At 36.5% G+C, this 15579-nt stretch overlaps 1 protein-coding gene across 5 annotated transcripts; it reads right to left on the bottom strand.

Annotated features, from left to right (window-relative positions):
• Nucleotides 1–2432: 2432 nt before the first annotated feature.
• Nucleotides 2433–15284, bottom strand: LOC104121020 (TNF receptor-associated factor homolog 1b-like). 5 transcript variants are annotated; one of them, XM_009632915.4, is made up of 14 exons: nt 15144–15231; nt 14627–14734; nt 14063–14280; nt 12744–12855; nt 9823–9911; nt 9665–9733; nt 9449–9578; nt 8102–8260; nt 7485–7833; nt 6532–6644; nt 5341–5485; nt 4756–5228; nt 4466–4646; nt 2433–4065 (listed from the first exon to the last, which is right to left on the bottom strand). In XM_009632915.4, the coding sequence occupies exons 3-14, from the start codon at nt 14238–14240 to the stop codon at nt 2638–2640; spliced, it is 3426 nt and encodes a 1141-aa protein (XP_009631210.1). In that variant the 5' UTR covers nt 14241–14280; nt 14627–14734; nt 15144–15231; the 3' UTR covers nt 2433–2637. The 5 variants fall into 5 exon arrangements, with proteins under 5 accessions (XP_009631210.1, XP_009631209.1, XP_018621984.1 ...); XM_009632914.4 differs by lacking the exon at nt 14627–14734 and having other exon boundaries at nt 15144–15284; XM_018766468.3 differs by lacking the exon at nt 14627–14734 and having other exon boundaries at nt 4475–4646; nt 15144–15284.
• Between the last annotated feature and the right edge of the window lie 295 nt (nt 15285–15579).

Genomic DNA, 15579 nt, shown 5'->3' with positions numbered 1-15579 from the left:
CCGTTCATTTGGAAATCGCTTCGTAGAAAATTTTATAAAATATATGGAGTAATGTTGTACGAATATAATAAGAAAACGAACCACTTGATGCATATTTGTAGCTTGGCATGCCGGTAAATTTCTTGATTTTCCTCTAGCAGGTTAGAGGTTTGGTTAGATAGGATTGAACTCAAGACCTCATCTAACTTAAGACTCAACAAAACCAATGAACTAAGGCTATTTCTTGTCAACTAATATGATAATTAATGTTATTTATTCTCAGTTCTTCTATAAATATCGACACCACTTGAAAAAAAGTATGTGTACTCCCCAGGAGATAATCACACATTACAATATGAGTTCCGTATTTTCCATATCAATATTATTATTATCATTCTCGTACTTTCTTATTCTTCGAATTTCATTACTACATGATATCCCTTTGCTTCAGTTTTCTTACTGCTTTGTTATTTCGTTACTGTTAATATTCTTGTCTTCAGTATTTTCTATATTGCTTTTTCATTACTGTTTTTCTTGTTCAAACATGCTGAGGAATAATTTTCTTGAGCTGAGGGTCTAGTGGAAACATAATTTCTATCTCCACAAGGTAGGGGTAAGATATGCGTACACATTACTTTTCTCAAACCTCACACTATAGGAATACATTGGGTATATTGTTGTTGTAGCAGACAAAGGTCCTAAATTTGATTTTTATTATCCACTCATTATCATCCACGTATTTAACCATTGAAAAAGAATAAGGCACACACATGATGGGCATGTTGAAGACATTATTAGGAAAATTTGGATTCGTCTAGTTGCCACTCATTATTAAAAATATTACACATAAGCAACTCATAAATAAGAATTATGCTCGTACGTGAGAAGACATATTAAAGACATAATCAAGAAAAATAAATGTATAATCTAACCTATAAAAGATTCTATAATAAACTGTTCTGGAGCACGAGCTTAGTTATTAGAAGAACTAACTAAGCTGAAACTAAAGATTTGATATAAATCTTGGATTACATTTTTACGAGCAAAATAAATGGGTTAAAAAGTTTTAATTATTTCTTGTTTATTCTATTTAATGTAAGTAAACACGTAGAGATTGAGCAAAAAAAATATGTTTTTTAACTTAAAATTACAAAATATTGCTTAATGTTTTATTAATAAATAAAAATAGAGAGAAATAAAGGTGGAGGGTGGCTGGTGATGAAACCATTTGAAAGAAATATGTTAGAGAAGACGTGCATTCAATTCTATACTTGAAATTAATCAAAAACCACTTATTTAAAAGTGTCAAAGGGTGATTGATGTATCTTATTCTTCATTTTTTTTCTTTTTGGCAATTCATTTTGTTCAAATTGAACTGCCTCTAACACACACACACATAAAGCTTCGTGCATACATTTTTTTTTTTCACAAAAATGTAACAAAAATATCCTATGCTTATCAAGTGACCATAATTTCAAAGGTTTCGCCTAACTCTACCCAATAACAATTCTTTATGCGTAAAATTGAATGTCTTGTTTCATGCTTTTAGAAAAAAAATGTTATAGTAACTATTATTACTATACTTTAAAATTACATTTCAAAGTGGGTTGCTCTAGTAGTAAGCACCCTTCACTTCCAATCAAGAGGTTATGAGTTCCAGTCACCCCAAGAGCAAGATGGAAGTTCTTGAAGGGAGGGAGCCGAGGGTCTATCGGAAACAGCCTCTCTACCCCAGGGTAGGGGTAAGGTCTGCGTACACACTACCCTCCCCAGACCCCACTAGTGGGATTATACTGGGTTGTTTAAAATTACATTTCAGGTAATTTTCATGTATCTTTATAAAATTTATAAGACAATAATTCTGTCTGATGAAAACTTCGGCCTTTTTCTTCTTTCTTTTTGGTATTCAAAGGAGCATTGACATCCCTTGTAGTTGTAGGTCGCTAACAGACCTTAGTGCCTTCAAAAATCATTAAGCAGACCTACCTTGCCTTCATGTTGTACCTTTAAAGGTGTTGAAGTTGACCATAATACCAATTTCCCTCCTCCTAATTTATTGGCTTCATGTTGTACCTTTAAAGGTGTTGAAGTTGACCATAATACCAATTTCCCTCCTCCTAATTTATTGGCTTCTTGAGCGAGAGTCTATCGGAAATGAGACCTTACGCTCTCTCCTTCTCAGATCCCACTTGTGAAGTGTGATCCTTCTCAGATCCCACTTGTGAAATCACACTGAGTATGTTGTTGTTGTTGCTTTGTCTACGACAAAGTTCAAACCCACAACCTGCGTCTAACTTGCACATTACACGTCCCGACTTTACACCACTGAACCAAAGCTCTTGAGACTATGCTATGAGATAGAGTATATTCTTGTGGTAATATATTGGTTTATCTGCTGATACTATCTCAAAACAACAAAGGATAACATAACAGCATACATCAAACTTGAGGTGTAAGAAAAGGCCAAACTTCTAAAATATTAAATACTCAATCTGGCGCGATAGCAAAAGCCACGCTTTTCCAATGCTAAAATTTGAAACAAAGCAGAATCACCCTTTACAAAATGTTTCCTTTAAAAACCAAAATGCTCTTCTCAAATACGTTATTACAGAGGAAGACAGCCTAAATATTCAAGGCTAGGCTCCATCATAGAAGCTTTCAAAGGCCATTCGAAGGCCTAAATAATCCGTACCCATTTACACCACACGCCATGTTTGAATAGTCGGGGAGGGGATACGGGTGACTACCATCAATATTCCCATTCCTCATCCCAAGAAATGACGGATCAGAACCCATCATTTGCCACTGGTTAGGAACTAACCCATCAATATGATGTCCATTCATAAATCGTGGATCGGGCTGCAGAATCATATCATTAGCACTATCGAAAAGGCCTCCAGAATAGTTATGCTGGAACACGTCATGATAACTTCGTGTTCGTTCAAACCTACAAGAGCTAGATGAGAGACCGAGATCAGCTGGCGTGCCAATATCACCTGGGAATGTGAACCCATGATTCAGATGTTGTGACCCGCTGCTAAAACTTTGAAAGCCCGGGTTGGGTATAGAAGCCCTTCCAATCCCATGATCATCGTTCAGTAAGTCGTTAATAATATCAAGATGAGGAAATTCATCAGCTGATACACTCTGGGACTGGCGTCCAGACGTGCAAGCCAGAGAATCAGGAATTTGATCATGTGTTCTGCTGTTTACAGCCTTGAACAAATCAAAGTTCCTGATTCCATTTGATGCAGAAGGATGATGTTGAGATACACTCCTACTGCTGTCCCTTTGGGGACACTCCCATTGGAGTCCATTCTGCAAGCTGCCATTATTCACCATTCCATACGAAAAGTTTGGTCTGCTAGAACTAGGTTCTGTTCTTTCCAAACCATGTGGTAAAAACGATGCCCCAGTAACCAGTGGAGGTTGTTGTTGAGAGTACGAATGTGAGAGGTTAACTGCCGAAATTGGAGAATGAGGTTGACTAAAACTAGCTGGACTTCCAGAAACAGGACCACCCATAATTGCATTTCGGTAGGACTGAGCAAGATAGCTGTGTGTTGCTGGTGAAGGATCTGGACCCAATCGGCCAGCTGCACTCACTGAACGAGCCAGTGATCGTACTGTCTGAACCATGGAAACAACAGGGGCAGCAGGCCTAGGTCCAGGAACTAAAGGATCACACAATGGTCTGGACACGGCGGGCACTTGTTGCCATTTGAAATTTTCTGTTGTAGCAGAGATTGTTACTTGTTGAGACGAGGACTCCCCAGTCGTACTGGGCTGCACTGAGGGCTTATCCTTGACACTTGGCTCTACAGCTTTATGCGGATCAGCTTTCAATACCACAGCAGTTTCAGATGAATTAGACACTAGAGCTGATTTATCAGCTAGCTTGGGACCATCTGAAGACGATCTTTTAACCAAAGCAGGATCGCTTGTGACAGAGATCTTCGTCTGTGACTTCTGCTGAACAACAGAGCCTGCATCTTTTGGAGGGCTTCTCGGAGAAGACTTGACACTCGGCTTCTCCATTGAAGGTCTCTCTGTCTCGGCCTTCTTCTGCTGCAAAGCTACTACTTCCTGCTCAGAGTAAAACCAATTTCATACTACTAACAGAATCACAGCGTCTAAAAAAAGACATTTCCCTATAAACTCATTGGAAAGGCATATGCATCTTAACAAACAGAAGCAATTTACCGGCCTTTCGAGAATACTAATTGCTTACATGAACAGTAAGAACACAACTCAGTCTCCATGAGATTTTTCTTTCCCTGTATTTTGTTTTTTTTACCATGTAACAAACTTGAGGTTCTATGATGGCAAAGTGGTGAAGTAATGAGGGATAATAAAGGGAGAGAAAAGAACCCAAAAAAAAAAAAAATTCATCAACATTAGGTGGTCTCTCTTGGGTAAAAGTATTTTATGACGATTCTAGCTGGTTCTTTAGATGGAAAAGAGTGAGTAGAGGGAAGATAATAACCTTCTTCACATTTTGCTGCTCATTTGACAAAAGCACAGTAGAATGCGACTCAGATCCAGGCACCCCGCAACTTCTATCACTTAGCTGCCCTAAGTTTGAAACAGCATCTAATGGCTGAATTACTGTTTCACTAGCCCAATCAGCCGCATTAGTGGTTGACTTGTTTCTTTGGTTCTTCCCTCTGAATAGTTGAAGCACCACAATTTCAGAATACAACCAACATTTCAAATATATTTAGACTATGCCCCCCCCTCCCCCCCCCCCAAAAAAAAAAACATAAAGGAGGTTGCCTGTTAGGTGATTTCTGATTTTTACGGTTAGACGAAGTCCATCTGCAAGGCCCATTCGAAACCACGGAAGGAATTGAATCTGTGGAACACGTCGATGAACTATCATCCATGACGGAAGGACTTCTCCTTCCGGCTAACCCATTTTGCACAGCTGAAAGGTCACTTAACCCACTGCAGCTAGTTTCCGTGGAAGGATGAACTTCTGAGCTGTCAGTATCCCAATTGACAGGACTTGCATCTCTGTCTTCAGAGTCAGGATTAATAACCTCTGGGACACAATCGATTGAATCAGAAACATCAGATACAGCTTCCAGTATATCTGGTTTTCCAAGTACTGCTTCTCGCTCCTCATTTATGTACTCGTTTCCTTCACCAGTAGGTCCATCCTGATCAATCTTATATAGCTCCATGGATCCAGGTTTTTCATCAACACCCTTATCCTTTACTTTGTGATTATTCCGCTTCTGTTTAGCCTGACATACAAAGCAAGCACGATAAATGTATCTGTCCTCAAAGCAAAGACCCTAAATCATAGATAATACCAAAGCTTGTTTCTTATCCTGCATAACATATAAAATGCAATACCTGCTTTTTCTTGGACTTTTTTTCCTTTCCAGATGCTCGTTTAGCTTTCTGCTCAGTTTCTGCCAGCCAAGCAGCTTCCTCTTCACGGATGAGCTCTTCTTGCCTCTTTAAAGCAACAGCCTCCTGATACGCAACCTCTATTTTACTACAGAAGATAAATGAAAAAGTCATTGTTAATTAAAATTGCAAGAATAACAAACTGCCGCTAATTAAGAAAGTACGAGACCTCACAATGAGGAAAATGCAGTTACTGATGCCACTCCTAACTATTTATGTTAGTTTAACGAACATTCCAGCATAGCAGAAGAATCTTTAACAAGACATTAAATCAAGATCATTAAAGATATATGCATAATAGCTGCCCGTTTGAGTGTTTGAGTGACGTGTCACACAACATGAGCTTCCCCTTTACCTGATCCTATATAGAAACGAAGCACCAACTGCTGGTTTCCTTCATTTTCTACCAATCAAGTGACATCAGCATGCATAGAAACATGAGGTAAAAACCTTTTAGGTTGTACTTAGGTGATCCAGCTGACAAAAGTAAGAAAATGGATTCAAGAGAAGTCTACTCTTGGACCTCCTGTGGTTGAAGTAAAAGATAATTTTATGAGGGCTACTAAGGTCTGGATTGGTTTGGATCAAATGTGATTCTGAAATTGTACTTCCAAAAGGAAAAGATATTTTGATTTGCTGGAAGCGCACCTTATCGAACCGTGAGGCCAAACCAAATTAACTTCAATCCAACAATGAGGTGAACTGGACGACATACGTATTAACTTTTGCGCAGAAATAAGAGAAGTATATTTAACCAACTAGTGTACACTACATAAGTTGTGCATGAGATGACAGGACGTCACAAAATATACTAAACTTGGAATTAATGTATAATTGCTAAACTAGAATCGAGAAAACTCCTCAGTACATCTCAAGTTTAGACAAATAGGAATCAAGAGAGAATTACATCCTAGACTTGAAGTATTTCAAGCTAGATCATGAACATGGGTCAGACCTCCAAATATGAAATGGCCTCCAGGCAAAAACACGAACCAAAAAGTAACAGAATCTATACGTTCTAACCGTTTAAATAGCAAGGCCAAAGAGAAACTTCTGTACCTAACCAGCAGTTTATATATTATATCACAATTAAGTGACTAAAATGCGCAAATAATTTATCAAAAGAGTTTTAACCTGAAAATCTGTGCTAGGACAAATATTTCAATGGTTCGACGACCTAATTCAGTTAAACGCCTCTCATCACGCTCAATTGAATCTTTGTTAAACTCATCTCCAGAAGTGCCATCCTGAGACAAAAAGCAATGGTACAATAAGCAAATGCCTATGGGGTATGGATACATGTTATCTGCTAAAAAGATGGATAAAAATTGCAAGCATGCAGAACATGAACCACGAAGTTCTAGTTTGCAAAAATGCGTTTTTTTATTGTGGTGGTGGGGGGTTGGGGGGGGGGGGGGGGGGAGGAGTTATAATAGGAAAAAAAAAGGAGATTCTGAGTTTGAGTTAAAAGGCTTTTGTACACAGCCGTTGGATATACGGTACAATTCTTCACTGGCCCAATGCCATAAAATTCCCTCAAATATAAGTTCCTAAATATTGAAAAGCACTCCAGTTGACAGTTACCACTGGCAAAAGGTGCATTGTTATTCTTGCTAAATAGCAGAAGTTTATCAAGGAAAAGAGCTTAACATGTGTCCAAACAGATCAAGGACTGCATTTAACTGCTTGTCAACGATCACACAATGATACTGTTACTTATTGGTTTTTGATAAACTCCTAAATAACAGGGCCAAACTGGACAGAAAATAAATACATAAATAAGCAACAAACAAATCCAAGAACACGCAATAAATAAGAGAATCTTAATCCACTATCACACGTGATTAATACGAGCAGTCTGATAGCATTGAACATTGCCAAAAAGAGACATCTTAAATATAAATGTTGACCTCCAGTCAATTGTTGGGTAACATTCTTATCAATTGTGAATATCAATATTTTTGAGCTCTAATTGGCCCGGGGTCCCGGGGGGAGGAACCCGTTTAGCAGTAGCACTGCACAACTCAAGCTATAACCATGAGAATATATCTGACATATAGCTTCAACAATGGCATTATGTCACTCACCTTTGTTCGGTTTTGAGGGCCTTTCTCATCCTTTGGAGGCAATGGCTCCAATGCAGCACTCTCAAGCAATAGCAAGACATCATCCACCAACACAAACATGTTTTTCTCCATACGAACAATAGGAACCAGTTGTTCATCTGCATCCGAATATTTTGCTTTACCTTTCTTGCCCATTATCTGGCCTTCAAGAGACTTAAGCCCGCTGTACAAGGAGTCCATAACAAGAGTAGAAGTAACCTCCTTCTCTACGAAAAAGATCTTGACAACCACTTTTAAAATTGAATCTGATCTCTCCTTGGACATGCGGCGCCTAGAATTTTGGTCCATTCCAAGCCAAAAAGCACAGAAGCTGAAATTTCATCACAAGTAGTCCTTTAGGTGAAAATGCTGAGAAATATGACAAATGAAAGACTGACATCAAAATCTTAAGCATCTCTCCTAAGGAGATGAGGAACACAGTTTATTCAACATAAAACCATTAACCATGAGTCATTGGCCACAAACAACCCAACTAGACTAGACACAAAAGAGAGCACAAACCAAAGTAGACGATGGTGCCCTATAGAAACTGAAAGCCTCTAAAACACGGCCAAAAGTAAGAATATCGACATCCCTACCTTGACCATCGAGCTCTATCCTCTATCAACTTCCCAAGCTTTACTCGTCTCTCTTCCACGAAACGGCGGCAGATTTGTTCCACATTAGTCAAATATACCCTAACAAGCTCCCTTCGATATTGACGGTCAAGGCAACGAAAGGGACGATCTGCTCTCTCCCTACAGACAATAAACATAGATCGTAGCAGTTTAGCATTGCAAGGATCATAGCAGTACAAACCAACAATCACTGTTTGAGACCCATTCAAGCATGAAGGGACTGCTTAAGAGCAACTTACTGGAAAATACTATAAAGGACAGTACTTTCTATTCTCAGAAAGAATGATTCAAAAAGGAACTGCTACACATCCTCAAGCTAAACTAAAGTTCGATTGAAGATTTATGTAAAGTAAATGGAACCTTCCAATTGTGACATTTTGTTACCTTGGTCTATTATGGTCTAAGTTCCTAACTGGTTCAAACTTCACAATATGTAAAAAGGGCACTGCACTCATGTCCATGTTGAAAAGCACTTTTAAAAACACGCAAGAAATACATCAAATTCCTGTCATACTCCATAGTTTGACCACCATACAAAAGATGTCCTCAACAATATTTGAAGACACTTCCTCCTACAATTTTCTGTTCTATACTTTTTCCTATGATATGCAGGTCAATAAATAATAGTAAAATACTACAAGGATAAAAGATCACAAGGATGAATTATGTCAGTTAAAAAGATCGCTGAATTGCATGGTTAAGATTTGTAACATATAAATAGTGCGCATGTATAACTTTTAATTAGAATAATCCTCATATAAGCTATAAAAAATAGAAATTTTGCAAAATTCAATTTAATGATGTTTAGTTTTCATGTCAGTATGTCCATCTCAGGTCATATGCCATACTTACGGAAAGTTCACATCTATAACAGATTTGCTGCTCTTTTATCAGACAAAAGTTAAAAGAAAAGGTCAACTAGCTGTCCCTTTTACACCCCATACACAAGCATACATCAGATATCACTTTGACATTTACCACAAAAAAGGTGGAAGAAGCATGCTATTAGTGCATCTGCTAAACCTCTTTAAGGTAAAACAAAGGATATATGCATTTGAACAAAGATAGATGAAAGTAAGAAGGTTGAATTAATAATCACATAACAATCAAAGCAGAAGGGCTTTCTTTTTTAACTTTTCTTGGTCTCTGGCTGAAGATGCAATTTAAGGGTAACACAGTAAGCTGCATTAACGGCCAACCTAATAAAAAACTACCCAAAACTAGAGAAGCCTCCCTCCTATTCATCCATGTAATAGAGAAACAAGCGTTCAGCTAAACAGTCTCAAATAGGAATGGCTTGCAAAAGACCTGATTACTTGAACTTGAGCTTTTATGATGAGCGTATCAGCATCAACAAAACCATCTAAAACTTTCGACAACTCCATAAATTTTTTCCACCCCCAATCATGCTCTTTCTTCCAGAAACGATGTAATGTATCTGCAAAAATTTGCAACTGTCTATTAATGTGAGCACAAATGGAACCAATAAATTCATTGCAAAAAGAACAGACCCAACAAACCAACCCGAATACTTGGACTTCTTCGGGTCTTTGTTCACCACAGCAATAGTGAATTGAGCAAAATGACCCCAACCTGTTACCAAAAGAGGAACAAAACATCATAATCATAGCTACCACATCAATTTCTAGATAGCTTGTGATGAACTATCAACATTACCACACCTGGAAGGAGCTTGTCATGATTAGCCACGCAAAGAAACAAAGAGAGATGGTTGCAAACATCACACCCCTGAGGATAAATCAGAATGTACCTGCCGCAACAGTTGGAGCAAACATTTGTCAGTCACTTCCTAATTCATGAACTGGTAAATTTCCATTCAATGATAGGTAACGAGCATATGATGATACAGCAGATGCTGCTGTAAATGCATGCCCCCATGGAACTTCCACTATGATAACAAGAGTAGCAACCTTGATAACCCAAACTCCAAATTAACAATTACTATCATCAACCTCTACATCAATATAACAAGAATATAACTGTTGTGCCAGCTAGTCAGCCATGCATCTGCCTCAAACTAAGCTACAAGTTTATTTGGTTCAGCAATGGACAAGAGAAAGGGAACAGGAATAGGACTTAATCATTACTTTCCTTACGTCACCCATTAGTCATTCATTTCTAGAGGAAAGTAAGAGAGTTTACTTTTTGTTCAACACGTAGTAAAAACGATTTTGTGATTACCATTCAAGTTTCCCAAGAGTTGGAGAAAGGTGACGTGGGGAGGTTTCATGCACCTCAACTATCTTTCTAACCAAACCACGAAAATAACTCTCAATTCTCCTCTTTTACTTATTTTCATCCTACTAACATAAGCTTATGTTGAAAATGATACTAGCACTAATGAAGAACTGCAAAATAAGAGTTAATGCAGCATTATAAGTTAGAAAAGTAAATATAACACAAGATGAAAATAGGTAGTATAGCATTTGAAATAAGAGGATTAATTGTTGTTCCTGTTAATACAATTTGTAATAACTTTTTACATGAGTAAATTATAGTTACCGGGTGACAAACCACTCGAGTAAGTCACGAGTCATTTTCTTAGTCAATTCTCTTTTTTCAAGTCTTTCTCTTAGTCTATTATCAAGTCAATCAGAGTATCACAGATCTGTCATCCAGTCTAACAGAATGCTGACCTTATCAACACGTCCCATTTCCTCTCTGTGTCAATGATCAACCATCTCCGTCTAGTAGAAACTTAACAATCTTAACAGTCTTCAAAAGACTAATAAAAAATTACCAAGAGTAACTTCAAACAAAACGCATCCAAGCAAGCTCAGTCCTTTCACCTCCACTACAGTACATATCGGTGACTCTACAATTTGTATCTCACAAAAGTAATTGAAATCTTTGGATAATTGGTTCTAGTACTTAAAATCATATTATTGGTAACCATTCCTAGTTTACTTCCTGCTAACAGTGAGGCAGCTGTTATAGTCTGGTAAATATGCATTGGACATTCGTTATTGCCTACTTGAAGTACGGTACCGGTATTTACAATCATTACTTCTCTATTAAATTGTTAGAATTGGGTGGCCAGGTTAACACCCCTTGTCGCCTCTGTACCTTAGGGCTGAGGCAGATGCGATGCGCTACCCAGTGCATAACCTTGTCTCCCCTACTCCTCTTATGGTTGTGCCATATTAGCACTTAGTCCGTTTGCTCAAATGAACAAACAGCAAAACATCCTTATGAAACATCCTAGAAGTCGGTATTTATTTATAACAAGCTTGGTGCAAAAAAGTATTCGCTCGTATTATATGCTCCAACCCGAAGAATGGTGGTGGAAATCATATTGGCAATTCATGCGGCCACTAGGTTGATAAAATTATTATATACCTATATTGAAATTTTCTTAAACTAGGTTAAATATATGATTCGCAAACTAAACAAATGTGCCATGGTTGGGAGACCATTTTGAAAGCTTTTCTTGTGTGTAAGACCCAAGTTCGAATTTACGCTAAACTTTATTTGGCTCCCTTTTTTGTGCTTTGTATTTCCTTTTGTCTCCGCCGTTTCCCTTTTCAATTATCTCCCTTATTTTTTATATTCCTCTTTCCTTTATTCTATTAGTTTTTCTATGACTTCTAGCGAAAACACTCAAAAGAGACTCCAAAATTTTAAAAACCCATAAATATAAGTATTTCTTTCAGTCTCAAATTTGCGAAGTTTCTTCTTTCAAAATTGAAAGACTTGGGAGTCAATGGAAATTTCAGATTATGAACCGTTTTAATTTTTCATAATTTCTTTTATTTATTATATCATAAAAATATTGCTAATCTAGGGTTGTTAAGTTCAATTTAAATCTCTTTACTATTAAATTGTGATGAAATTTTGTAAATATTGCTTAGAAAAAACATGAAATTTATGATTTTGATTTTTGGAAATTTATTTTTCATCTAATTCTACATTTACTTATGGGGCGTAATTTACCCAATTGAAAATGTTTTTTTATTTTTCTTGTTCTAATTGGTGTAATTTTCTTATTGAAGATGTTATTCTACTTGCGCAAATTTATTTTAAATATACAACCAAAAAAAAAAAAGTACTTCCCTTAGTGAAAGTGTTGACTTTACTTGTGTTGTTAATATTAAAGGTATGATTCCGATATAAAATTCTAATTAAGTTTGCCTTGATATTTGAGATGTAATTTTCATATATGCAAATAAAAAACGTCTATTAAGTTTACCCGAATAAACTTAAAAGAGACAGAACCGAACCGAATACACGTTCCTAACAAACTCTATATTAGTCATTGCAAGGTGTATATTAAAGAAAATTATGGCACCCACCATCTTCAAATCCTAGATCCGCCTCTGCTAGTGTCATTATCATTGTAAATAAACGGATGCATTGTTATTCTAGTAAATATAAAATGTAACCATTCTTTTATCAATATAAAGACACAGGCTGTCTTTCTTAATCTAATCTCAAGAACTAACTAATAATATAGGGTTGCACATGGAGGCTTTATATGTAAGATTCTAAAAGCAGTTTAAAAATGAGCTTAAAGATGAGGCTAATTGAGGCTAAATAAGTATGTTAAAGTTAAACAAAATAATTCTTCACAAGAACATCATACCATTTGTAGCCGCCAACATCAAATGCATTACTGCGAAGTTCTCTCTTGTTAATTTGTGAAAACTTATCAATCTTCCAAGTATATTTCCCATATAGCTCAGAAGGTTTAGGGCCTAAAGACAATAAAAGAGGATAACTGAATAAAAACCAAAGGTATAACTGAATAAGAATGACACAGAGTTCCATGCAAAAAGAAAATTATCAATTATAACTCAAGCATCATATCTCAACCCAATAGGCAATAGACGCATTATTTTGCAATTTCGATCTATCACTTAAACAAAATCTTCTAATTTTTTATATCCTTATTTATTATCAAAATCAGGAAGCTGGGTTAGTGCTAACTGCTAACTGCTAATCAAGTAAGCAGACACTATGAATCTATGATATCCTTTAAGTTGTATTGATTTAAAAGGTAATAGCCACTACGATATCTTCTAAGTAAAAGATACAACTAGATTGCAATAGCTTTTTTCGACAACTATGTAACTAGAACCAAAGAGTTGTCTCAATTTCACTAGAGCTGAAAAGTTAGAAGAACTAGAAATATTAGAAAAGGGTAAAACAACAGAGTGGAGGTAGAGGGTTGTGAAAGAAAGTAGCTTTAAAACCAGAGTATACTGGATCTTCCACGGACGAAATCATCCACCAATAAATATTGTACAATTCACCTAACATCACTGCTTATATGTAAGATAGCAGAAATAGTGTCCATGATTACAAAATTATATAGACCTTGCATATGAAATACAGTAATTCTGTCTACTTTTGCATCAGGGACTAGAAAAGGGGCAGTAAAAGAAGATTTGAGAATATTAGAAGCTACTTTGACTGATTAACTTGGGGGGGAGGGGGGGGAAGGAAATTTTACAAGGACGCTAAAGACAAGGAAAATACAAAGAACTAATTAAAACACTTTCTAAAAGAGACTCTCAAAGAAAATGGGGTATACTAGCCTCCTACACCAAAGAGGGGAAAGAAATATTCATCCAAAATGAAGCATGTAAAGACTCTCAGTTATCAAGCAAAAAGAAGGAATTCTGGCAAACTAGATAACTCTACATAAAAATACGCAGGTAAGTCCAGCCCTCCATAATCAGCAGCGAGACTCCTACACAGCATATCACTCTTAGCAAAAAGAAAATCTTAAAGAAAGCGAAAACATCGTGTACCAAGTATTCATCATAAAGAAACCACAATACCTTAAAAGACTGAAGGAAATACTAGGAAATAAAACATCATAAAGTCCATGACTCCTAGACTAACAAACATAAATTTGAATGAATTGGTAAAAAGAATTGGAGATCGAAAGCACCATACCACCATCGCCGTCGTCATCACAATCCCAGTAAGGAGGCGAAGTTGATGGAGTTCCATTTTCTACCTGCTCAGATGACCTCCATTCTGCCAACGCTTCACTGCATTGCTGCTGCCCACTCGACACTCCCTCATAAGATCTTCCTGTCCCTGCCTCCTCATGTGCACTTGAAGCCGCCATTTCTTACTCCACAACTCCCACCAAACTCCTGCAACTTCACCTGTCCACTTAGCAGATTACACTTCTTTACAGACTTAATTCAAAAAGTTAAAAGCAATGCAACACAGCCAACTCTGCATTTAACGTATCTTAAAAATCCTCAGAGCCAGGAATTTTGATAAGGGTGTTCAAGATTTTAATATATATGTATAAAAAAGTAATATTTTACCAATATATTCAGTATAATTTTCCGAGAAGGGGTGTCTAACTGACCACAATTCAGACCAATGCATAGTACATTGGCGAAATTTTAAACCTTCCCAACTGGGAGATTTCAATAGACATTGAAAATCAATAACTGGCAAAATGGAGCAAATCAGATAGTGACTATCATAGAACCGACTCACCTAAATTCCTATTGAGGCATAATTAGTATCTTTCCTAGAAATGACATTTCATCAGCAAATTTCTTTCTTTCATGGCTGTGGTGTCCGAGTCACCTTGCGCCCACTCGACTAATTATCAAAAACCCAATAACAAAAGAATTAATTAAAAATCCACATTAAGATAACTCCCAATAAACCCTAATTCCACCAAACTTCCATAAAACAATTAAACAAAAAAGAATTGAAGTCTAAAGTCTATCAAAAAATAAAACAGAAAACATATCAACTAATTATCAAAAACCCAGTAAATAATTAATTAATTAAACCCAATTGAAATAAGATCCATAAAGTAAGTGTAAAAAATCAAAACAACCAATTTCAGAAAAGGATCGATAAAACGAAATTCCCGAAATACCCATGAGAAACCCTAAAAAAGCAAATTAAAAGACCAAGCAAAGATTTAAGAGAACAGAAGGCCAAATCGGGAAACAGTAAAAGTTTAATATTCGAGGAAGATCGATGTAAAAGGAAGCAGTACCTGAAGCAGAGAATTAGAGTTTTTTTTTTTGTCAATGGCGAATGGAAGCTGTAGAGAAAAAAGATTTTAGAGATCGAAGAAGAAGCCGAAAGGAGGAAATTAATATGACTATATATAGTATGCTAAGAAATATTTACTTATTTTATGTGACCGTGTGAGTAACGAGACATGTGTGAGGCAGTATAATTGCCATTTTTTAAATTTTTATTACATTTGGGATAGAAGGAGAAAGAAGATTTTGAGAATTAAATTCACACTTATTGAGATTATGTGAATATTGAATTCACACGTAACGTAGAAGAAAATTTTACTTGTATCACTCGACTCTAATTTATTATTTAGTAAGAAATAAGATGAGGAATTCTAAGTAAGAATAGTCGGCTCTCATTCTGACTCGAACGACTTGATTATATTTTAGTTTGACTCGATTACAATT

This window comes from Nicotiana tomentosiformis, chromosome 9, assembly GCF_000390325.3.
Source record: "Nicotiana tomentosiformis chromosome 9, ASM39032v3, whole genome shotgun sequence".
NCBI lineage: Eukaryota > Viridiplantae > Streptophyta > Magnoliopsida > Solanales > Solanaceae > Nicotiana > Nicotiana tomentosiformis.
This window is presented reverse-complemented; position numbering and strand designations above follow the sequence as displayed.